Source organism: Megalops cyprinoides, chromosome 19, assembly GCF_013368585.1.
Source record: "Megalops cyprinoides isolate fMegCyp1 chromosome 19, fMegCyp1.pri, whole genome shotgun sequence".
Classification (NCBI taxonomy): Eukaryota; Metazoa; Chordata; class Actinopteri; order Elopiformes; family Megalopidae; genus Megalops; species Megalops cyprinoides.
This window is the reverse complement of record NC_050601.1, coordinates 11578935-11603939: the sequence shown is the minus strand read 5'-3', so window position 1 is coordinate 11603939 and position 25005 is coordinate 11578935. Positions and strand designations below refer to the sequence as shown.

At 45.7% G+C, this 25005-nt stretch overlaps 3 protein-coding genes across 3 annotated transcripts; 2 read left to right on the top strand and 1 right to left on the bottom strand.

Annotated features, from left to right (window-relative positions):
- Nucleotides 1-1118: 1118 nt before the first annotated feature.
- Nucleotides 1119-8765, bottom strand: si:ch211-195b15.7 (synembryn-A). The gene is made up of 13 exons (XM_036552858.1): nucleotides 8676-8765; nucleotides 8317-8364; nucleotides 7545-7562; nucleotides 6238-6330; nucleotides 5219-5988; nucleotides 3481-3616; nucleotides 3145-3333; nucleotides 2957-3051; nucleotides 2680-2830; nucleotides 2467-2562; nucleotides 2168-2312; nucleotides 1406-1682; nucleotides 1119-1248 (listed from the first exon to the last, which is right to left on the bottom strand). Exons 1-13 carry the CDS (start codon nucleotides 8763-8765, stop codon nucleotides 1119-1121), a joined length of 2238 nt encoding a protein of 745 aa, XP_036408751.1.
- A 3126-nt stretch (nucleotides 8766-11891) lies between these two features.
- Nucleotides 11892-12601, top strand: LOC118794600 (insulin). Its single transcript, XM_036552857.1, has 2 exons — nucleotides 11892-12069; nucleotides 12432-12601. The coding sequence occupies exons 1-2, from the start codon at nucleotides 11892-11894 to the stop codon at nucleotides 12599-12601; spliced, it is 348 nt and encodes a 115-aa protein (XP_036408750.1).
- A 1861-nt stretch (nucleotides 12602-14462) lies between these two features.
- On the top strand, nucleotides 14463-23723 carry scaf1 (SR-related CTD-associated factor 1). The gene is made up of 11 exons (XM_036552856.1): nucleotides 14463-14616; nucleotides 15232-15285; nucleotides 15517-15624; nucleotides 15991-16070; nucleotides 17418-17521; nucleotides 17628-18461; nucleotides 18504-21206; nucleotides 21382-21464; nucleotides 21575-21883; nucleotides 22136-22264; nucleotides 23204-23723. The coding sequence occupies exons 2-11, from the start codon at nucleotides 15232-15234 to the stop codon at nucleotides 23363-23365; spliced, it is 4566 nt and encodes a 1521-aa protein (XP_036408749.1). The 5' UTR covers nucleotides 14463-14616; the 3' UTR covers nucleotides 23366-23723.
- The last annotated feature ends 1282 nt before the right edge of the window (nucleotides 23724-25005 follow it).

The following is a 25005-nucleotide window of genomic DNA, read 5'->3' as shown; positions in this document are numbered from 1 at the left end:
TAGTCTTTGCAGATGTCCCTGACCGCTTGTCAGGTGATGATGTGCAAGATGGTGTGAATTGAAAAATGAATAATGCATAAATTGTTTTAAGTTACTTCTCCAAGTTCAGGGCAAGTGTCAGTGCAAGGGTTATATTGTGTTCCCCACTCTATATCAGCAGCTGAGTGCTGGTCTCTATCTTGTTACTCCCAGCTGGTGGTCATATTGTGGCTAACAATTGATGGATATTGTATAGCTGAACATCCATCAAAACAGCCATTGGGATCCAAAACTGAATTGACGAAGGAATTACCTGAAGACAGCAGCAGCCAAAGGCCATGGCATTTTCAAATGGCAGTGCAGACACAGGCATAGGCAAAAGTACAGATGGCATTGATTTTCTTTAGTCTAATGTCTTTAATTTTGATTTACCAGCAATATTCAAGAACTCGTATCCCCCCAGGAAGGGTTAATATTTGCACACGTGAGGGGCAAGGTAAAAGTTGTATTAAATTAAATGTGTTGATATTAAAGCAAACATTCAAAAGTTAACATGTCATGTCTTTAAGATCAGTTAATGACTGATCAATAACTGAACTGATCCATGAAAACAGTCATTTCTATAATGTACATGATGTTATGCATGGACTATGACTATGAGCACCTGTGACTGATATCAGTGAAAATGTAATCATTTCTTCTTCAAAAATAACAACACATAGTTTTTTATGCTTGATCTCTGAATAATATCAGTGATGCTTTTTTTTATTTAAGAACATTAAGTAAAAGCTGGATCACGTGGAGTGAAAATGATAACTATTTGCTACTACAATACATCACTGGGTCAGCAAAATGAACATGTCCACACAGATATACTGGATTCACTGAACATTACAGTAGACATACTTCTGTCTATTATTAAACACTCTATTCTGTGTCATATCATGTAAGTTCAGAAACGTCTCTTTTTTTCTGAAAAGATCATGAATCTTTGCTTTACAGCATATAAATACCCACTGATAAATCTTTTTTCTCCAACAAGTTTTCTCATCTCTCCTCTATTTTCTTTTTCTTGAGCTGTTTAATTAATCTATATCACTTACTCTATTCCTGTCTCTGCTTTTTTGTTTTTTTTTCCTCTAATCAACTTCATCCTCGCTCTCTTCCTCAGATTCCCTTTCCTCTGCCACGGTGCAATTCCTCAATTTCCCAGAGAGTGGCGCTAGTCTTCCATCTGCAGTTACTGACATGGGCTGAATAATGTTGTCCCTGAAAGAGAACACAGTAGGTTAGCGATACTATGGGCAACCCAAATGGTAGATGGAATAATGAACACTGACTGATTGTCAATCACTGGTTAAATAATGCTAGTTTGAGAGCACATGTCACCAGCCCTGCCTTCCCCTACATAGGCACGCGGACTGACCGTGAGAGCCTGTTGAACATGTTGATGAGCTTGCGGGCCTCCGCCTCCTTCTCCTCCTCTGTCATGCCCTCCATGGGGTCGGGCTGCTCCTCCTCCACCCGGCCCGTCACGGGGTTGATGCGGCCCTTGGCCTGCCGGTACTCCTCGGTGTCGGAGTCGGAGTCGCTGGAGTACTGGCGGCCGGAGGCCCCCACCCTCGAGCGGCCGCTCAGCAGCCCCCGGGCCGCCAGCAGCCCCGCCGCGTTCCCGTACCCGGTGTACTTCACAAACCTGGACACTGCAGACACACAGATCACAGCGCCAGTCAAAAGTCTGGATATGCCTGATTAAGATAACGGGAAACATGCATTCAAAGGCATTTTGATCTAAAGACTTACACTTAAATGCTTGGAATTTGCTTCTTAGATGTATATAAAAATTTAAAAAATAGAAATAAAAAGCTTTCTTTAAAATATTTTTGGCCATTTTAAAGAATGCAAAATATAAGATAGTTTTGATTTGTTTATAACAAACAAATCAAATACTGCATAATTCTATTTGTTTTATTTCATAGTTTTGATGTCTTTAGTATTATTCTAAAATGTGGAAAATGGTAAAAATACAGAAAAAACGTGTGTCCAAACTGACTGGTACTGTATGCGCGCCCTCTCACCGAACAGGACGTAGAGGCAGCTGCTGCATCTGCCCTGACAGACATTAAAAAGTGGGTCGTTAATGGCAGCGTGACCCATTAGTAGCAATTACTGCGGTGCGCTGAATTACCGTTCTCCTTGCACAGAACAAACAGCAGCTCAGCGGCACAGTGCTTGACGTCTGTGTCCACATGGGTCATCAGCCGAACCAGACGCCCCCTCAGCGTGGACCCCTGCTCCGGCCTGTTGGCCACATCCCGCAGCGGGGGCAGGATCTGATGGAGAACGGGGGAGTCAAAAACCACACAGATGCACTGCACGCGACTTATACTATGGATAGAGTGTGTATCCTTCTCTCATAGACAGATATACAGTGCGCAGACATACAATCAGGCTCTTGACTTACACAGCTAAGGGTGAGAGGAATACCTGCTGTCGGAGATAATGTCGCGTCTCCCTGTGGACCCTGCAGCTCTCTGTCAACAGGTTCAGGACAGGAGTGAGCTTCTCCTTCAGCTTCTGCCCCTGTAAATTCCAATGTCATGATCCATATAAACATGCATAAAGGCTTATGAAGTACCGCTTAAGTGCAGGTCCTCTCCTCTCCCTCTCCCTCTCCCTCTCCTCTTCCCCCACCCTCACCCTATCCAGCCGTCTCTCCATGAACACCAGCAGGGTGTGCACGCAGTCCATATTGATGCCCTCCCACTCCTGCGAGCCCTTGGACAGACGGACGGACAGCAGCACGTCCAGGCACTGCAAGGGCAGGGCCGACAGCACGTTCACGGTGTGCCTGGGGACAGGGGAGTAGATGGGGATGAGCTCGTGTGCGGGCGTCACACTGTCAAAAAGGTTAATACAGAAAATAACATAAATGTGCTGTACAGTAAAAGTCTATAGCATTCCCCCCACATCTCACCCTTGCAGTTCATCTGTCCTTTCCTCCCCATCACAGAGCAGCAGCAGGCAGTGTCGTAAAACTGCCACTAGGTGGCGGTAGATAGCAGCATCTTCCTGACGGAGACAAGGGGAGCAAATTTCAACCTATATCCCCAAAGCAGAGGCAGAAAATATCAATTAAACCACCAAACTCCAAATTGCTCTCACCTCATCAGGGTCCTGCCTGTGGGTGCTGTAAGTGATGTTGAAAAGGGTCTTCAGTATCTCAATGGCATGCTGTGACGCCTCCTTGGAGACCGGGGGCGCTGTGGGGTCGGTGAGCACCTCATATCCCTCGCCCCACTGCACTGCCAGACACTGCTCTAAAGCGGTAGTCAACATGGTCACTCCTCTTTCCTAAAGGAGAAAAGGATGGATTGACTCAGACAGAGAAAAACAACATACATTCATGCTACCTTTTTGAAATGTCCAACAGCCACGTGGATATCAGTATATGTTGAGGATGAGCAGCACAGTTTTGTAGGAGCACTCCCTGTCATTTACCTGTTGGAGTTGTACTCTTAACTCCGGCCTTAGGGCTGTTAGGAGGAACAGAAGACGCAGTTCATAAAACTGGCCACGTGGGGGCTCTGGAGCCTGGGTACCCTCTTTCAGCTTCTCTGATAAACCTGACAGCAACCTGAGCAACAGGGAGAGACAGAAGGACAGGAAAGGAGAGAGGCAAACCAAAAACGTTACAGCATTTCAGGCATGTGGGTCTTAAATATGTAAGAGAAAGGTCTGTCTACTGGCAATAATGCTGTTTGCAGGTGAGAGCTCATCCATTTGCTCTGTCTGACAGGTAAGTTTTTTCACCCTTCCCATGGGCTTCCCCAAACAATAAAGTAACTGTGCTCTCTCATTCTTTTAGGTTAAACCACTAAACAAATTTTATGCAATTCCATAAAATTACTTCCTCTCAAGCAGCCTGCTTGCTGAATGGTCTTGCCTAGTGTTAATGCAGACAAGCCCTTCAGATTCAAATGAATGCCTTTATAGGCTGAGAGCCTGCCGAATATATATGAGTTTAATTACATAGACATTTTATGGCTTATTGTCTTTGGGGGTGCTGTTGCCATGTGGAGCGGCTTCTTGCAGCTTCCTGTCTTAGTCTTGGAAAGAGGAAAGAGTGAGATGATTGATGTGTTTAGCCTATGAAACTGTTTGCTTTCACTTATTCATTTGTCTCTTGTTTAGCTGGTATACTTGTCTATGGCAACTTGCATACTTTGTATTTACATACAATCAAAAAATCCATCTTATCCATCCAACCCATTTAGGTTAAGTGCTTTGCTCAAGGCTACAATGACAGTGCCCACTGTGGGCACTGAACCTACAATCATCTGGTTCAGTTCCTACCTCAGTAAACTGTACAACTGTGGTGCTAGCTAACAGCACCTGACAAAGACTGCTGCATTACTAGACCATCTTATGGTGAAATATGGTCCTACATGTGCTAGTGTAGGCACTTATGAATGATTCTGAAATTGTTTTACAAATTGGAAAACATATGCTCCTCATTTCTGTGATCTGCTTAAGCACTGGTCTTACTTTAGCTGGCTGGACAAGAAGGAATCCAGACATTCCCCAAGAAATCCAGACAGTCACCACAACAGACAGTTTTATCAGCCACTCACAAGTTCAGCCTTCCACTTTTAGTAGGAAGGAGGTTGCGTGGAACAATGGCAAATACATTGTGCAATCTTCCAGAAATAGAAATGAAATAATTTTTAAAGTAACCATTGAACATGGCCAACCATATGGAGACATGATTCACTGCACTGGAGATGAGTAACGAATCCTTGTTGTATTTTTGCAGACACTGAGATCTTCCGTATGATTACGGGAAAAAGGACATCCTCTTATCTAACATCAGAGGCCAAACAATGCAGGGGGATGTTAAAATCTCTCAAGCTGGACTGTTTTCCCTCATAGCTAGCTACCATTAAGTGATTATTTTTAGCTTATCTCAATTTAGCTTTCAGTTTGCTAGCTAACAGATGGATTGGTTGCTTGCTAATGTGAGAGAGGTGAGGTGAAGAGGTAATGTCGGGAAACATTTTTCAGACACGCCAGTGTCTGCTGAGGCCATTGATCAACAGATCAGAGCTGTTGATAGGAGCAAACCCTATTGTTTCGATTCTTCTGAAAAGATCCCTATTGTCTGCAATCTCCATATCACCTGACTTTGTTTCTCCCTCTGAATCCCTCCCAAAATCCCTCTCTCTCTTAAACCACATACCTCAAGGCGCTGGCTCTCTCCTGCGCCCTCTGGCTGTTGTAGATGATGTTGCACAGAGCTTTCATGGCCTCTTTTCTCCACACATCTCTGTCATCCTCCTCCTCGTCCTCCTCTTCCCCTCTCTCTGTTCCTGTGTCCCTCTTCCCTCGGGCGAGTACTCCGTGAGTGTTGTGTCTTGCGCTTGTGCAGTCGTGGTCGGGATACGTCTCGGTAACGTTGGTCTCAGCACTGCTGCTGGCATCAGTTTGATGGCTGACACCGTGTGTGCCATGACCCTCTCTGTTAGCGTCACCTTCTGTCATGTGGCTCTCAGTATCCTCCACCTCCCCTTCGCAGTGGGACGGAGTGGCTTTGTCACTGGAAAGACTGTCAGTGTCGCTTTGAGCCTGGGCTTTGGAGGCGGTCGGCTCAGTGGTCCAGCTGGTACAGCTGGCGTCAGCTTGAATGTCAGTCTCGCTACAATCAGCCGCATCGGTGACATCATCAGTGCTGGCGTGGAGGCCGGATTCAGCATCGCTCTGCTCATCTATGGCAGAGATGTCCACATCGTTGACGTAGACGTGGAGCTCTATGTCCCTGTCCACCTCCTGGGGTTCAGGGATGGAGGTAATGCCCCCGAGCCTGGCCAGTGTGAGGAGGGCTGTGTCGGTGACCAGGGGTTCGAGGGCCTGCCTGTCCCGAGAGAGGATGCGCAGGGTGCGCAGACAAACCCTCAGCACCCCCGGCTGCAGCTGCATCCTGATGAACCAAATCAATGCCGCCGCCAGCCTCTGGGAAGGGAGACAGAGAGAGGGGTTAGTGCATAGTGCACAATGAGTGCACCGCCTGTAAACTTTAGCCGAGCCATTTTCCTGAATGAATCATTCTTTGATCTGCATGAAGTGCTCCAAGAGTTCAGCCTCAGAATCTCAGAGACCATCCTAATCTGATTGCACAGTCTTGGCAAGAAGACGTCAGCACATACTGGCATACTTGACCAAGAGGCAGGCAGGCACGGAGAACAAGAGCACAATATTTACCCGTCTGAGTATGAGGTCAGGGTCCTCAGAGTCCTCCGAGTCAAAGTCTGAGTCAGAGTCCGGGACATAGTCTCTCACTTTATTCTGTCTAAACTGAAAAAGGAGAGTGAAGGGAGAACAGGTTAGACCTATACACTGGCCAAGGGAATGGTAAAAACACTGATACATAGAGAGATAGAGAGAATATCTAATATTTCAACAAATGATGGGACAATTCAGTACATTAAAACGCTCTAGAAAAAAACTGAACCTGGGGAAAGTGTTCAGAATGTCATAAGTTATGAAATTGGCCTTGAAAGAGCTGTCTGCTAGGTATGTGCTCAGAACCTGAATAGTGTTATGCTCACACTCACCAGTCTGGGAGTGTTGTTAGCCTGGTGTGACACTTTTGCTCATTCAACTTGAATGAATACACTTATGTTCTATTGTACTGGAAGTTGATCTGGATAAGAGTGTCTGCTAAATAAATGTAATGTAATGTAATTCTTGTTGTGTCTATCTAAGCACTCTCCCTGGGTTTCATTTTCAAATGCTTCTAGTGACCTCTTACAGAGCACTTGGATATATTGTATATTAAATGATGAATACAAGATAAACATTTTTCAGAGAACAGCCCAGTCACTGAGAAACAGAGGGCAAGCCAAAGGTAAATGCTGACAAGCAGGATAAAGGCAGTCATACTGATACTGCCAAGATGGGCTAATACATTAGATTACAGTACATCATTGTCATTTTCCAGACACTCTTATCCAGAGCGACAGACAAGGTGCAAGTGCAAGGTGTAACTAATAAAATGCCGTGAAAACCTGGACAAACAGGACCACATCTGAACTTGCGTTAATGCCAAACACAGCACCATACAATGTGTGCACTCCATTGGCTGGACTCTCCAATTACACTAACACAAACAAGGACAGGGATTCATTTTGCACAGGAGGTGTATAAAGTAAATGTATGTTGATTAGCATAATGTGGAGTTATACGCTGCCAGCTCATCTCCTCCTCTCCCTCCCCCACGCTCTCTCAAAACTGTCACTAGGAGGACATGCTGACTCAGTCTCCCTCCTCTCTGACATGACGTAAAGGGGTGCGAGATGGAGGCAAGAGGCACCTGCAGATTACACTGTGCAGGGGCATCGGGATCAGTCGCCATGAAAAAAGGATTAGTTCCAGCTGGAGATGCATTAGTATTATTATTGTTATTATTACAGCAGCACAGCATTGGTGTAGTGATATTCTACAGTGCAGAACTGCGTAGCGTGCAAACTGCAGTCAGAGTATCATTTGGTGGGATTTATAGTTATTACCCTTTCGAGTTCCTCTTGCTGCAGGAGTTCATGTGCATGCCGGGTGGGGGGAGGTGGGGTGAGAAAAAGAGGAGAAAAACACAGTAATATGAGTCAAACAGGATTTACAAAAACATGTACCTAAACAATAGACTGGGGGGGCGGGAGGGAGTTATGTTTCAGAGAGAGGGAGAGAGAGATAAGTGAGAGTGGATCAGCAAGCTTTACACTAATTAGTTCATTAATCCCAGATCCATCCAACAGACAGAGAGGGAACAGTGGATGGCACAACTGATACAGCAGAACTGCTAATCCCAGAGCCAAAAGCTGGTGGAAACAGGAGGGTTTATAATCCAGAGAGAGGGGTGGGTGTGACACACTTCCATACATGTCTGACGCATATAGACATAACAACAGCCCAACACAGATACTGTACAGAGGCCGCACGAGTATTTTCTGTGTGATTCAGAGGAAAACAACAATAAATAGCTCATACACAAAGCAATGTTGTGTGTGTATGTGTGTGTGCACTCGTGCGTGTTTTGCATGTGAGCAGCACAATTAGCGGTTGTGCAAATAAGACGTAGAAGTGCGTAAACTTTGCTGATATTGAGTTCCTGTTTCTGTTGGCTGAAACAACAGCATCTGAGCATGCTCCTGCTTTCTGACAGGCTGGAGTATATGCCAAATAAATGCATTGGTGGCGCAGTGTTATATGGTCTGGACTGATGCCGTCCTGTGGAGTGCCAGAACAAGTCAGCCTCATGTCACCTGCATCCATCTTCTCCCTCACCTTCCTCCTCTCCCTTTCTTCCACATTGTAGAAGAAACACTCAGAAAACTGTAAAGGAAGGAATAAGAGAGAGAGAAAATTTTCATTTCCACATCCCCGCATATGAGAATACAAACATTGTTCAGATGTTTTTCCAGTGCGACTTACACAGGTAATAGTTTTTACATGTTATCCATTTATACAGCAGGATATTTACTGAGGCAGCTGTTGGTTAAGTACCTTGCCAGCAGCAGTGCCCCAGCAGGGAATCAAACCAGCAACCTTTCAGTTATGGACCCTGCGCCTTACCACTATGCTACACTGCTGCCCAAAAAATTTTTGCTCCCACACAGGACGAGAAATACAGTATTATCCAGTACCTCAGTATTGTAGCCATGCAGTTGTGTCTGGACACTGTCCTGATCCCCTTGTTTGATACACTGAATGATCCTCTCCACGTCCACAGCCATGCCTAACCTTCACACATAGAGTAGCACAACATTACTATAACATCCTCATACATAATACTCTCTGTACCCTCTGAACATAGTATAAAATGTAAAGGAGTGTTTTTTCTTTGTATGCATAGCATGTATATTCATAACGTACTAAAATAGAACAGATAAGAAATCAAGATGAAGTTATTACAGTTACACAACTAAAACTGGGACTCACTGTGTCCCATTGCAGGGTATTTAAGCCATTGGTTTGTGAATTAATGCTTCCACAGAGCTAAATCTCAGTTATATTCATTTGCACTATATTCTGCACTGTGGCCCTAAGCTCTAATGCCCTGTAAGTCACATTGGATTATGGCGTCTCATAAATAAACAGACTAAAAATGAATCAGGTAGCGATGCAATTTTTAATGTAATGAAATGTAAAGTAATGAAAGTGGAAACAATTTTATATGCAGGTCTCAAAGCACACAAATTATGCATAAATTGTATTTTTCGAATGTTACAACTGTTGAAAGCATGCTAGCAACATTGTAGTACCTTTTTGAGAAGAAATCATCCACCAGTTCATTTTATTTAATAGCTCAACTGAGTCAGATTTTTTCAAGTGAATGACTCCTTGGGAATGGTGTATCAATAAAAATATCATAAACTGAGAATTGTTGAATCCTGTTTGAAGACATTTAATACATGATGCTATCCCTCACTACCTCTCATTCCAAACTAACTCAACAAATATGTTTTGTGGTTAAACTAACTCAAATTAAATAGTTAAATTGACTTATTTCTCCTCCAAGGAGCTTGTCATGTATTGCTATTTTTTTAAAATAATTTCTGAGCAACTATTATTCAGTTTACATGAAGGCTGGAAAGCTTAAAAAAATGTTTAAAGAAGACATGTCTGCATCCATGTTATCTTTACCTGCAGTGACTGAACACAGGAGACCAAATGAAATCAGTCAACTGATGCTGAACCTGAGGCAGAAAGGTGCTGTAATTAGATATGGAGACAGAATGAAATGTGGGTACTTAAAATAAAACTGAAATAAAACCTGCACCTTATCTGCAATGAAAATAACAACAGAGGAACAGAAATAAATTATAAACGCTGCAGATGAAGTAATCTGAACAACACTGACATTAATATAAAACAACTCAACCACATCAAATTAAAATTCACATGAAGACAAACATAATGTGCAGCCATGCCTGATGCAAGGCCTGAAGGATGGACTGAACAGTGCTGTGCAGACATTATTGCGTAAACGCTATACTCCCATTGGTCCCAACGTCCCTTCTTACCTCTCACTGCTCTGTACTGCACTGGCTCTCCGTGTTTTCTCCCTAGGTGTTTTGCTTTGCACATCTTTTTATCCAGCTTTCAATGGCCACCTCTCCCTCCCTCCCTCCCTCCCTCTCTCCCTCTCTCTCTCTCTCTCTCTCTCTCTCTCTCTCTCTCTCTCTCTCTCTCTCCCGCTGTCATCTCAAAGGAGCTTAGCAGCTAGGAGCTTCGGACACAGGCGCTGTCCTGGTGCTGAACAGGGCCTCGGCTGCACCTTGTCACACAGCTGGGCCCTCTTCGCGTGAATGCAGATGACTGCTTAAATGGAAGAGCAGTACAGAATCGGGCAGAAACCTCCTGCTCCACCTTCTCCTCCCGCTCTCACTCCCACTCCCCTTTTCCATCATTTACCGACAGTGAATGAGGATGAGCTGACAGGGACAGCTGGACCCCACATGTGATTTGTAATCAAATCCTGCCATTGCTTTTCTCCTTGTCTCCGACATGCCCTAGGCCTGAGCATGTGAGTGCCTGCCACACTCCACGTCCCTCGTCCTCTTATTAGCTGCCTGTTTCATTTTGTGAGTGACCATTAGCGCTATGGTCATTTGGACTGAAAACACCTCTTCAGAAATAACACAAATCCAGGAATTGGTACATTATGTGCAGGGCTAAATGGCTAGCTGAGAAACAAATGTGTTGTGATTTTTTTTTCAGAATGGAGGCCAATTATACTTGGATTACTTCACAGTGTGTAAAAGCAGAAAAAGAGTGTTGCACTGTGAAAATGGTTCTGTGCGATGCCCCTTGTGGCCTGACTATGGTACTTCATGGAGAATGATCCTGCTAGGGCATTTCAGATGAACTGTCAGTTCGAGGAATATTTGCACTAATAATACATAAAATGATATGAATCCATAAAAATACCTGTGTGTGTGTGTGTGTGTGTGTATGTATGTATGTGTGTTTTGAACTACCTATTGTTACAAAGTGATAAATGAAAAAATATGGATAACTAATTATTACAGCAGAAACCAAATTTATTATATTCATGAGGAAAAATTACAGGAATCTTGGGTAGATCTATGGATTCAAGTAATCAGATCGATGGGCAGGATATGTTTGATGTGTAAGAGTCTGTCCACTGCTCAATCAAAAAGACGGCTGACCAGGTAGTACTGGTACTCACACCATGATTAAAGAGAGAGAGAGAGAGAGAGATGAAAGCCACAGAGGGGGATGGCCACATTAATAGGGGTAATTAAAACAAGAGCAAGGGGAGGGAACGCCAAACCGAGATGACTGAGCAAAATAGCCCATGAACAGAGGCTCAATATGGGAGGGGGGTTGGGGGGGGGGGGGGTAATTATAGGGGCTCTTAGAGGGTGATTAACAGAAGGGAGAGAGAGTAAACACATTGTACACACAGACAAACCCTCTGACAGACTAGACACTATTCTACAACTGCACTGACAGGGGGAGAGGGCAGAGGTGGGACACAGTATATAGTGTACTCACATATACGCCAAGAGACGGAATCACTGCATTTCCTCGACAGGTGCAGACTGTGGGTCAGACAGTGGGAGCGCATGGTCTCGCGGGAGAACAGCTACAACAAATGTATGTAAGTCCTGCATCTGAACCTCCAACTTTCTCTTTCTTGTGTTCTGTGGTATTGCTGACACTGAAGTTGGTGTATGTTTCTGTTATTAATACACTGAAGCAATGTCTCTCACTCTAAACGTGTGTTCAGTAAAATATAGTGAGTTTGTGGCAATCTAAGCTAGTGCATGAAACGGGGAAAGTTTCTTTCCCTGCTTGACTTGGCCTTTCCTATGTCTCCTTACTTCTACAGAATGCGCTTCGTGTGTCTTGCCCTCGTTGCACTATGCCTGTTGTCTCTGGCTCCCTCGTGTGGTGCTTTTGGAAATCGCAGGCTGTGTGGCATCCAGCTTGTAGAGGCACTCCTCTTCGTTTGTGGGGAAAAAGGACTCTTTTACCATCCTGGGAGACGAGTGAGAGAGGAAAACATACGTAAGTGAGATGGGTAGACAATGTGAATAGGTTGAGGGGAAAAGGAAATAGCGTTGCTTCAATGGGTTTCACCCTTCTGTCAGTTCTGTTAACATGAGAGTATTCAGAGTATTCATGAATACAATAACCACAGTGTGTATACTTTTCATTCCACCTGAGTCTGTAAATAACAGGACATTTATGTGTGTAAATCCATTGTTCTTTTAAAGGTAGAGATAGATGTATGTTCACAACTATATAAATTTTCATATAAAACCAAATTTCAGTGATTGAAGATTGGTTGGGATGCTGCTTTTTTCTTCCAGGTTCAGCGTTCCTTCTGTCAATGGTCTCTAGCCCTGTATTGTCTCTCGTACTGACAGGAATCATGATGAGGGACAGCGCCTCCCTCCTGCGGGAGACCAGAATGTTTCTTGAGAGTGGAGAGAGAGAGAGGATGAGCGGGAACAGGGTCATGAAGAGAGGGATCGTGGAACAGTGCTGCCATTTCTACTGCAACTATTACGACCTGGAGAACTACTGCAACATATAGAGGGGAAAGGATGAGGTCAGAGCTTGGTGTGGAGGGTCATGAGGTTCGAGACAGATAATTGTATGACAACTGGAAGAGAAACAGTGTGCAGGAGAGACTGACGAAGGGAAGGGGTATTTATTAATGATAAAGAGTTAAATCTGACGTGGAGGAGAAAGGGAGTGGTGTATGCTGGGAAAGGACTAATGATGAAAGTGATTGTGAACACGGATAGAGAGCTGAATTAGTGACAGGCAGGTGTGGAGGGGCTGGATTTGACAGATTAAAATGGATTAAGAGGGAAAGACAATTTATAAAGCATCGCTTCACTTAGTGTCATCCTGGGTTGTTTCTGCACTTTTAACCATTTCTGATGTGACCTAATTGTGATGTTATTCATTTAAGCCAAAATAAAAACACTCAACAAAGCATCATCAATAATATGTAGTTTTTATTGCTGTTGCTTACATTATATGTATCCTATGATTACTTTCTAATTGTACATTACATTTACATTTACATTTATTCATTTCGCAGATGCTTTTATCCAAAGTGACTTACAAGTGAGGCAGAGCACAGAACAAGCAATATCCATACACAGAGTCACAATATTAGAAGTGCTGCATGACCAAGTTTAAATAGTTGGCCAGACAAGGTACAAACTAGCTGGTAGAGACACAAGTGCATTAAACCATTTAAAACATTTTTGGTCCAAATCTCAAAGTACATCAAGGATTAGAAGTTAGGGTGTTGAAGACTGAATTGTCAGGATTTCCTTTTCATCCTGTTATATACAGTAATAGAGGAGGAATCCACTCCGTCTTGCATACATTTAGTTCAACAGTGCCAGGAGATAGCCAGACAGCGAAACATTTTGACTGCAGCTCTAGACTGATGGCTCTGTCACAGTGCATACATAGTGCACAGCCATTATGCACTACGTATGCACATTTTGCCATTTCCAGCTTCTCATCCTTGATCGGTAAGGAATAAACCAACATTTCCCACCTTCCCAAATGAAAGGCATAACATTAGCCTACATCGCATCACCAAAACCTGCTGTTTACCAAGCACTCCCACAAATGGTTCATGGTTCTACAGAAACACAAAAAGGCTACATCATACATCACTCATTCAGTATAAATAGCTATAAAAATATAATACACATATTTAGTCTGATTATGGGAGCTCCTCATTTTACCATATGTAATAATATATGCATAAGGTTTAGCACAATAATGTTTAGGCAAAATACAAAACATGTACTTTTTCTAACTTTGTAATGAAAACTGCCCTTGATGGAACACATATCTTGGTATATTTAGATAACTGCTTTGTAAACCTGTCTGGATAATGTCAGTGCTTGGTAGTTCTAATACTTGCCGAATGCACACACTTAGATATAACACGAAACTGCAAATGCATTACCCTTACGTGGTATCCATGCATAGACATTTATGTGTGCGTGCTTTTTCATTGATGCCTAATGGTTTTGTCAGCACTCTTCCACAAAATCCAGCTTGACATTGATTTGCAGAGTGTAAAAAAGCAAACTTGCTGGCGAGACCATGCGCGCGCGCACACACACACACACACACACACACTTATTTAATATAAACACTTTAATTTGAAATTATGGTTTCAGATAAAGATCATAATTAAATTTGTTTTAATTAGAGATGTTAAGGGAAACAACTACATCTCATGAGATGAATAATGCAAAATAGTAACTAATAAAAACCATAACATAATATAAAAAATATTTTCCACTTGCAGGGTGGTCACTTCAAAGCGTATTGGCAGAAAAAAACAGCATTTCCCATCAGTTCCTGCTGGTCAGTTTGTGTAGTGTATGGTGAAAAAAGCAAAATGGCGGCGGCGATAGTGATGGCCCTGTAATTGTGTTCTGATACAATAAATGTTTAGAGCTTTACTTTCTGTTTTTTATCATAAGAATGTCCATCATAATGTAGTGGGAGAGCAAACTGGGAACTGAACGACCTCGATTTGCTCCTATCGTACCGAGCCCGTACAAGGTACAGCTGCTAGCTACGTAGCTAACTAGCTAACATTAGCGTCTAAGCCGGGATCATTAGCTATTGAGGTGGCTAAGTAGCAAGCTAGCTAGCGACAGTCGACCGGCTACCCGGTGAGGCAGCTGGTTGCCTTGCAACGAGGGTTGCATGTTTGTCATGCCACTTGTTTGCTAGCTAAACAGAAATTAGCCAGTCAGCTTATGTGTACATGCACGATTCTTTGGACGCATTTATTCCTTCGTTGATTGAGATAAGGACGAAAACTGCCCAGATGTTGATTTTTGTAGAAGTGCTTGCACCTGCACAATCTTTGGGTAGCCAGCTACCTACGCTCGCTAGTTGCATCCACACTCTACTGCATTGTCCAATCGGGGAAAGTGATCGATACCTCGTTGCTGTGCATGATACAGCCATCAGTGCACTGACGGGCAGACCAGCTCACCATGTTTTTATTCACTCATGCCACACAATATAGAACATTGATCAGCTGGCTAGTTACAGTAGTGTCAAAGATCTTTGCTACATGGCATTGACGTCGTGAATTAGCTGATGGACTTCATATAGCTACCTACCTAGTCACGTCCCTGACGGTGTAATGAATTTTCTCGTCTTTAGATGGGAGAAGAGGAAGAATTTGACCCGGTCAGCGCTGGTTACCCCAAAACAAAGGTTTGTTTGTCTCAATAATATTGTTGTGTGCTACTGCTTCATCTTCAGCTATGGGTTTATGAAGCTCAACATATGATAGTGAAGCTTGTTGTCTGTGTTTGAGTAATTTCTATGTAATGTTCGCTCACCAGGGCGTCTTCTGTATGTATTCTTAACACTGCTTTCTGCATGAATGTGCCTTAAGATGTACTTGCCTTCTGATTGTGACATGGCCTGGTGTATTTTCTTCAGAAAGAGATGTGTCAGAGAGAGGGAGAGGGGGCAAAGGAGGAGAGGAAAACAAGGTTCAGATGCTTCCAAGGCGGGACAGAATTCTTCGATGACCACCCGAGTGAACTGGTAAGATCTAGAAGGGGCCAGTGTTTGTGTCTTATTATCTTTCAGTTAGGAGCGGTGGATTATAATGTTTTAAACTTGGCCGAATTGACCCTGAGGAAAGAAAATGGCTACTTCAACAAATAGAATCTAAATTAAAAAATTGATATCGATATTGATTTGATATCATGCCTATGTCTGAGTCTCCACATTTGAAATACAGACCTGTGTTGTCCTGCCTTGGGTAAAAGACTGTTCAGTTTCACACAGAATGTTCCATGTGTTTTTGTCTTCCTGTGCAGTCTGCAGGGACACCCTGCATTTATTTTACTGCCCACACCTGTGTACACACACCTATGTGTTGAATTCCTCTCTGTCCCTCACTCCCAGGGTTCTGCATGTCCTATCATCACAGACTCATTCCTTCCCCCGGACACACTGCACGGCTGCTCCCACCAGTCCTTTGACAGGTGAGTGACACAGTGGGAGGGAAGGGTGGGAAAGGGCAAGAGTGGTCAGAGTGCCTGCACAGCAGATTGGGAGAATGTGCAGAATGTCATTGATTCATGGCTCAAAACGTAAACACATGTAGGATTTGCATTATTGGTGGGTTAAGTGTGATTCTTTGATAAGCGACAACCACAGATCAGAAAAGTACAGTGTTTAACGTACTTTTGTTTAACGTGTTTGTGTCTTTGTTAACACGTTTTGAATTGACTCCGATCAATACATGGCAGAAGTGCCGCCACATCAGTGGGCCTTTTTGAGAAGATAATGGGGATTTCACACAGACCAAGCAAACACACTAAAAGCTCTCTGAGAGCAATTCCACATTCATTTCCACTTTCCTAGAGAAAACAATACTGTGGGCAATGTTTACTAGTGTGTGCAGCAAGCGATGTCCATTGTTAAATTTATACTAAATTAGTATTTTATGATTCTGGAAAACTGTCAATACGTGTTTCAGCTGGCTTTAGTGCATACTGTAGCCGTATTAAGAGCAGAATATCTTCAAGAATATTGATCAACATTTCAGATCCGGCAGACTACTCTCCATCTTTCTACGCTAAATTGATACCTCTCATTTCGGTGGTGATTAGTCTAGACACATTTATGTTGTCAAGCACAGTGACAGTTGAAATAATTTGAACTTTGTGCTGAGTGGCTGTCACCATAGTCCTTCAAATAGGATTTAGTTGCCTGTAAAACCTTAAGACGCAGAACTACTTTGACATGGGGTAAGATGATGAGAATCTGTGCATTTATGCACTGTGTGCACCTGACATTGATTATTGATTGATTAAGTCTGGTAGAATGGGACCCATGACTGGTCCATTTGGAGAGGAAGTATGTGTACTGTTTTATAGATAAAACAAAATGAGTACAGATTGAGGGATGGAAGTACTAACCACAGCTCCTAGTTCAACAATCCCTTGAACAGTTGTGTTGATTGAAGCTGTGGCTCTGACACCTGAGAAAAGTCAGTAAATTCCACAAACCCTGTTGGTGGTAAAGCAGTTGTTCTCTTATGCCTAGGGCTAAACACATGCCAGTGTTGGGTAGTAATAGGAAATTTCAGATGGCACTGTTCCCAGAATCCATCTGGGTTGGCATAAGCTGTAATTAAGACTTTTGATTTTATTAAGGTGCAGCCCCTGGGTATATTACCTCTGTCCACCTCCTGTATATGACACACAGTTGATTACTTTTAGGAAGCTTAGGAAATCATTCAGGTGTAAATGAAAATATTTTTTTCAGTAGGGTGAGTAACATGTTGTGCTTGGAACATGCGTTTTGCTTTCCTTTTTATGTTTCAGTGTTGACTTTGATGTGGAGCTCACAGCTGAAGTCAGTGTAGAAGACGGGTCATCGATCACTCTCCTGTCCTCTGTTTTTCCTAGTGTCCGTAACAGGAAGTCAGGTACACCCTTTACTCCCTGTATCTGTGGGGTCTCACTTTTGAAACAGGGACCAGTGTGTGGCCTGTGATGAAGCCAGTGTTAAGTGTTTTTCATTTATTCCTCCAGGCACTTTCTCTCATCAGCTGCCCTCAGCATTGACATGGCCCTCCTCCTCATGGAAAACTAAACTGAAGGAACAACTATTAGACAGTTGCTTGTCTGCTGCCTCTCTACCATTCTGGCCCTATGACATTTGTACAATCCCAGTTATGAGGAGGAGCACAACTACCACTACCCCACCTGGTGTAGCAGAGATGCCCAAAACCCCCCTTCATTCTGCCCCGTCTGCATCTCTGTCCTCCCCCTCATCGCCTTCATCCTCTTCCTCATCCTCTCCTCTGGGGGGAGCAGCAACCAATTACCATCACGACAGCAGCGGTTGCAATGGGGGTGGCATGGTGACGGATGCAGCCGGAGACAGTGTGTCCTCCACCTCCGCTGCCCTACCTCCATCTTCTCTCCCTCTCCCTCTGTCTGCCAATCTCTCTGTCCACCTCTCCTCTGCATCCCCCTCTATAAACTCTGAAAGGGAGTGGGAGAACATCGAGACTTATGACCCGTTCCTCCCGATGGAGGGAGAGGGAGGGGCAGCCATGGAGGAGGATGAGGAAGAAGGGGATGAAGAGGAAGAGGGGGAGAAATATGACCCGTTTGACCCCACTGGCTCCCCAGCCTCAGAGCAAGACAGGGGGCGTGGAGTGGAGAGCGAGAGAGAGAGCAGCGCGGACAGTGTGGAGGATGAGATCGGGAACATGGGAGGGATGGAGGTGGAAGAAGCAGCTCGCTGTGAGGGGAAGGATGCGCCTCCTCCTGACTCCACTGACCCACTCATTTCCATACACACACCCTCTCCACCTCCCCAACACAGGGAGGAGAATGAGCAGGAGAGAGCAGGCAGAGGCAATCAAAGGAGAGGAGGAGGGAGGGATCAAGGCAAAGCAGGGAGGGAGGGGAAAGAGGTAGATTCAGACAACTCTGAAATTGAGGAAGGTGAAATTGTGGTAGTGGGTGAGAAGGAGAGGGGGAAAGAGAGGGAAAGAAAGAGCGAGAGAGATGGGAAAGGAGCGTGCACCTCGGGCGGTCCCTTCCTGCTCTCTGGGCCCGAACCAGAGAGAATCCTCCGCGTTCTGGACGGAGACCAGTTTGTGTCTGTGAGAGCCGAAAGTGAGTGGACTATGGGAGGAGAGGAGGTGGGAGGGGGCGTGGCAGACGCGGGGGACTTGCGGAGAAAGCTGGTCAGCAGAAGAAGGGAGAGGTACAGATCCTGCCCCTCCTCTTCCCTCTCTCCTCCTCCTACTCCCCACTCCCACCTCCCGTCCCTCGCCGTCCTGTCAGACAAATACAAATCAAAGGAGCACAGATCAAAGGAGAGGGAGAAACACAAGCGGGAACAGGGCCGAGAAGAGGAGAAGGCAGAGAGGAAGAGGAGGAAGGAAGGCGGAAGTCAGGAGAGGAAGAACAGTGATAAAGAAAGGGAACGAAAGAGCAGACGGGAAGAGAAAGGCAACGAGACCGTGAGGGGGAGGAGCAGCAGGAGTGACAGCAGCAAGAGGAGGTGCAGACACAGCACGCCCAAGCTCTACTCTCACTCCCGCTCCCGTACCTCCTCTCTTCATCGGAGGCACAGGCGGCGCTCCTGGTCTAGCTCCTCCGAGGGCCAGCGCAGAGACAGGGACGGGGAGAAGGAGAAGGACAGGGGGAGAGGTGACAGGGAAAGAGAGAGGGAGGGAGACTCCAACAGACGGAAAAGAGAGAAGGGAGGGGTAAATGGAGACTCAGGCAGCAGGGAAAGGGAGGGCAGCGGAGGGAAGAGGGTGAGAAGGAGTCGAGAGAGGTTGGAAAAGGACAAGGAGAGGAGGAGAGACAGCCGGACTGTCATACCCCCGTCCATCCAAGACCTCAATGGCTCAGACTTGTTCACCATCAAACGCACCATAACAGTAACTACTACTACCACAACCACCACCACAGTTCCCGGGTCACCTCCATTGCCCATGGCAGCCTCCAGCTCCTCCCCTCTGACATCTGAGAAGCCTCGCAAGAACAAACGAAACAGGAAAAGAGGACCGGAAGAAAAGGAGAATGACAAGGAGGATGAACAAACGAGCCGGTCTCCGGAGTCATCTTTCTCACAGTCAAGATTGCACTCGTATGACTCTGACCAGCTTTCTGAAAAACTGGGGCTGGAGGTGTTGTCCCTGGATGGCGAGGCCTTGGACTCGGACTACCCCTCCCTGGAGGATTCGCCCCTTATTTTACCCCTCACACCTCCTCAGCCAAGTCCCAAGCACAAATTAAAATCCAAAACTGGGAAGCAAGTCAAAACAAAATCCCAGCTCAGTAAGAAATCCAGTACGTCAGAGTCCTCTCTCAGACCCAAATCCAGGAAGAGGCATCCCCCCTCCTCTCCTCCTCCCGCTGTCTCCAGCCCTCCTCCCTTTCCCGCTCCCTTGCCTTCCAAGCGGGGTCGGAAAACGGGGAAGGAGAGAGAGAAAGGAGCAAAGAAGGAAGGAGGGTGGTCAGGCAAGTCAAATAAACTGAGCCGCGGCAGCAGGAAGGCGAAGCTGCAGTCCAAAGTGTCGGTGCTGGTGAGGGAGGGGTTCAGCAGCACCACAGGGGCAGCCATCACTGGGGGCAGTAAAGACCTGCCGAGACAAAGTGGGGGCAGTGGTGGGGCAGCTGTGGGGGGGTCCATAGCGGTGGTGTTCCGAAGAGACAACGAAAGCAGATCCCCTTTCCTTAAACCTCACTCTGAACCCATCTCAGTTTCGGAGAGAGGCAAGGACTTGAGCAAAATTCGAAGGAGAGGTACCCTTGCCCCTTCCCCCTCTGCCTCTGCTCAACTCCCCAAATCCAGAAGGGCCAAACCTGGCTCTACCACCTCGACCACCTCCTCTTCTGCCTCCTCCTCCTCCTCTGCTCTCTCTATAGCTAAACAAAGGCGAAAGCAGGGAAAGAAGGGGAGAGAGTGCAGGGAAAAAGGACGACAGGAAGAGGAAGTGGAGGGGGGGAACACAAACTGTAGTTCAGGAGCTGGAAACTGGGGTGTGACCATACTGGACATCCAGTCTGGAAGTGCAATCAGTGACAAACCATCTAGTCCTCCCCCAAGGCTTCCTGCCTCTACCCCTTCCTCCTCTTCCACAAGCATCGCCCCACCCTCCTCTTCACCCCCCCACACACCCCCGCTCTCGCTGCCCCCCTCCCATGACGCCGGAGATTCCACTCCAGACTCCCAGACTGTTGACAGCAGCTGTAAGTCCCCTGAGGCTTCCTTCCTGTCTGAAGACTGCACGACCCAAACTCAGACAGGCCCCCTTGCACCCTCCTCAGATGCTCCCTCCAGCCCCTCGCCTCTCCAACCCCACCAGGGGGCAGCAGTGGGTGTCTCGCAGTCTATTCCTGGCGTCAAAATCCCCCCAGACGAACAGACAGCCCACACGTCCCCTCCTTCCCCCTCTACTCTAGTGCCTGCCTCCCTCTCTCTGCCCCTTCCTGCCGCCGCCACGGATGCCTCCTCCTCCTCCGTCTCGTCATCCTCCAACAGCAAGCCTCTTCCTCCAGCCCCGCCTCCGCCTGCAGCTCCGCCCCTCCCCTGGAGTCTGCAGACGGGAGTGGACTGCACAGCTGGAGGTGTGCTGGCCTGTGAGTATCACACTGCCTCACTGTCTCAGCGATTCCTCTCCGTCTCTCTCGCTATACCCACTGTTTGTCAGTTCAATACGGAAGGTTGTCAGTGTCTTCTTTTTAGAGTGTTGCTGATTTTGGCTGCTGTTACATAAGAATTCATGACTCAGTAGACCACCTGTTTGTCCTCCAGTGACAGCACTCCTGTTTAAGATGGAGGAGGCGAACACTGCGGGTCGAGCCAAAGCCCAGGAGTTCATTCAGGCCACCAGCCAGGTCAGAAAAACAGATCACACTTGGTTTTCATGCTTCATGCGATCACTGTGCAAGAGTGTGCAGATTAACAGTATGCCCCCTCCCCTTCGAATCCTCATCCTCTTTCGCAGATTCTCTCACAAGCCAACCAGAGTCAGCCCCAACAGAACCCTCCTTCCTCCTCCTCTTCATCTTCCTCTTCTTCCTCCCAGGCCCTTCCCCTACCATCTCTTGCCGCCTCCCCTGCACAGTTCAACCTCCACAGCTCCCTCCCGTTGGTCAGCAGCACCAAGACTCCACCTTCTCACCTGCATCCTGGCCTATCAGTGGGTGGTGGATGTGCACAGACCCCACCCCCTCCTCAGCATGTGGGGCCTGCAGGAGTACCGGGGGGATCGGGTGAGACTGGGCAGGACACTGAGAGTAAAGACCCTGAGAAGGTAGTTGAGCTCTGTGTATTCATTTGTGTATTCCCCTCTGTGGTTTAAAAATATTTAACTGCATTTTTATTTCATTGTTTTTTTGGTCTTCCTAATTTTTACCCAAAGAGTCAACCAACAGTCGCGCAAAAAATAAATAAAAATAAAATGGCTTGTCCGCTCTGAAAGTGATCACTAAACGGAGCCCAGACCATGTCTGTGTTAACATACTGTGATGCCTGTATATTTGTGCTGCCTCTGCCCTTCTCTCAGTACCTGAAGAAGCTCCACACGCAGGAGAGAGCAGTGGAGGAGGTGAAGCTGGCCATCAAGCCCTACTACCAGCGCAAGGACATCAACAAGGAGGAGTATAAGGATATCCTGAGGAAAGCGGTACACAAGGTGCACAGAACTCTCTGCTGACACTGTTGTGACATCACTGACTTGTACTACTGTGTACAGTGTGACAGTGCTGTAGAGGCCTTCTCTTGCCCCAGGGACTTTTTACATTAATGTTTGTAGTTAAACAGACATTGTCCCCTTTTCCATTTAAAGCAACCATAGCATCCCTGCATTTTGCCCGAGAGTACGGTAAAATGACTGGACCACCCTGTGAAGTGACAAGACAGGCTTCCCCACCCTGGTTTTGGGGGTACACTGTGTCAGTAGCTTCTCCAAAACTCTCCTCAGCTTGAATCAGTTAAATATCATGTTGATTGAGTCAGAAGAGCGTGTTCCCAGTTCTGAGTGTGTTGTACCCCTTGTGCACTGTAGCCCTGTGACTCAGTTGATTCACTCACTTCAGCCTGAGGGTTTTTGCTGTGTTAACCCTTGTTAGCTCAGCCAGCTTGTGACAGAACAGCAAGAAATAAAGGTAATATGGTGACTAGTCAGCCTTAGACTTCAGACCAAGGCCAGGCAGGTGTCTTGATCTGGGGAGACGAGCATTCCATGTGACATCATGAATGATAGATTTGGTTGTGGAAAATGTAATTGAAATGCAGTGAGATTGTACTCTAAAGGGCAGCCATCTTTGTCTCCAGCTTGGGCTAGCTTTTTCAGTAGATGCTGCCCTACAGTTAAAAAGGCATATTGGTGATTTAAAGTCAGCTGGATACATCTACGCTGTGGTGCTGTAGGACTATTATTAAGAATGTTGTGTGTGTGTGTCTGTACTATTGATAGAGGGTTTTCCTGTCATTGCCTGGTTTACTGCAAGTCTGACATTGCACCCACATGTACTGTACATAGAGTAGGCATTTCTATGGCTGTTATACCAAATAAACTACACATGCTGTAAGCGTCTGTACTGACCTGCCTTCATTGACCCCTGTTTGTCAGATCTGCCACAGTCGCACTGGCGAGATCAACCCTGTCAAAGTCAGCAACCTGGTGAAGCTTTACGTCCAGAGGTACAAGTACTTTCGGAAGCACGGGCGGAGGATGGATGAGAAAGAGAGGGAGGGAGAGAGAGAACCAGCAATTCTGCATTCTTCTACATGACCAGTCCACATGTGTTTTCTTCTCAGTGGATTGGTCTGGCTGTTCAAAAAAACTTTTCCTTGGCTCCTCCCAGCTCCATGGACCTGAGACTGTTCAGTGGGCTTTATTTCCCTTTATGCCCCCTCCTCTGAAATGCCTTACCCTTTAATCACCTGACATGTTTTTGCCACTGTCAATTTTGTTTTGTCTCTTACTTGTCTTGCTGTACAGATGTATTGATATAAAAACAAAGTACGAAGTATACTCATAAAATGACACAAAGACACTTGTACATACTGTAACAACACTACATAAGTAGTGAGTCTCTCTGCGGGTGGTGTACAGGATTTAACATCCGTTGGGTGCTTGTTGCTATAAATATGGGGATTTGACACTAGATGAAGTCTCATTGTATCTTTATTGACAGAAAAGTTCAATATCTGGTATGCTTCATTGTCTTGCTTTTTGTTAGCAGTGCTTTCGGGATTTTCCTCACAGTGTCTGATAAAGTCAGAACTCTGACATCGTCTAAGCAACATTCTGAGAATGTAAATGTCAGTGCAGACATGTCACCTGAGCAGAAGTGGATAATTCAGTTAAATGGTGAAAGCTTTAACAGACTAGGGGGACTGAGCTGTGGAGGACTTACAGAGGCCAGTGCAGAGCTATGGTGATCTGTACCTCTGAAGATCACTACCAACGATGTTGCCATCATCTTGTGACCCTTCACACAGTCACTGGTCTTATTTTATAATCCTGTGGGGTGCGAAGGTTGTAAGTTTGAAGATAATGGTAGAAATGAACACAGTTTTCCCATAACAAGGGTTATGGAGGGCACAGTGTTTACACACCATATATTTGCAGTTTAGTGCTCAGCCGTAATACCTCACGGTCCTCCTGTGTTAATGTGTTACAGCGAGCAGTTGGTGTGTGTGTATCATGTATTCTCCCTGTCCCTGTCCTTTCTTAGAGCAGCAGGGACCTATATGAAATCTTTTTGGATATGATACTATTTCCTATGATCATGGCAGAGCAAAATTACTTGCGAGATGAAGGCAAATGGCTGCAAGTAACAGGATGCTGCAGGTACTAGTTTGGAAAATTACTGTTTTCTGTACAGGACGCTGGATGCTGCGTCATAACAGAGGCTGTCAGGGCCTGGATGGACGTCAGCATCAGAGATTCCTAAATTTTGTGGCAGAGAGCTACTTCTATGTGTGTGACACTGTGTGTGACAATCACAGTGTTAACACTCCTCTGCAGATCTCTTATGTTGAGTGCCACAGGCAAGGGTTGTCTTTGGCATTACATGGCTGAAGATTGTACCAACCACATTCCTGTGTCAGTGTTGGCAAAAACAACTGTGCTGGTCCTAGTTCCTGTACAACCACTGATACTGACTGAGAAAACAGCAGTGCCACAAACAGTAGACATCAATTGGAATTTAGCCAAGACTGCCTACCTTAGCTGGGGCTGGATGCCTGTGGTGACAAGTGATCTTAACTGTGAGAAGAGTAGTACATGCCTCCACTTGTCACTGAAGTAACGATAAGTTCTTGCAGCTCATTGGATGGTAAAATGCTTCTTTGCATTGCTTGGGGCTTCATGCATACAGTTTCACTTTAAAGCAACCATTGGAAGCAATGGCTGGCCAAAGCCCC

Coding starts and splice junctions, on each gene's coding strand:
- si:ch211-195b15.7 (XM_036552858.1), bottom strand. CDS start 8,765: ATGGCTGTGGACGTGGAGAGGATCATTCAGTGTATCAAACAAGGGGAT. Junction 3,052..3,144: donor ACAGGCAGGACCCTGATGAG/GTGAGAGCAATT, acceptor TGTCTCCGTCAG/GAAGATGCTGCTATCTACCG. Junction 1,683..2,167: donor TGTTCTGTGCAAGGAGAACG/GTAATTCAGCGC, acceptor GTGTGTCTGCAG/TGTCCAGGTTTGTGAAGTAC.
- LOC118794600 (XM_036552857.1), top strand. CDS start 11,892: ATGCGCTTCGTGTGTCTTGCCCTCGTTGCACTATGCCTGTTGTCTCTG. Junction 12,070..12,431: donor AGTGAGAGAGGAAAACATAC/GTAAGTGAGATG, acceptor TCGTACTGACAG/GAATCATGATGAGGGACAGC.
- scaf1 (XM_036552856.1), top strand. CDS start 15,232: ATGGGAGAAGAGGAAGAATTTGACCCGGTCAGCGCTGGTTACCCCAAA. Junction 15,286..15,516: donor CTGGTTACCCCAAAACAAAG/GTTTGTTTGTCT, acceptor TATTTTCTTCAG/AAAGAGATGTGTCAGAGAGA. Junction 18,462..18,503: donor GCAGGAGAGAGCAGGCAGAG/GCAATCAAAGGA, acceptor AAGGCAAAGCAG/GGAGGGAGGGGAAAGAGGTA.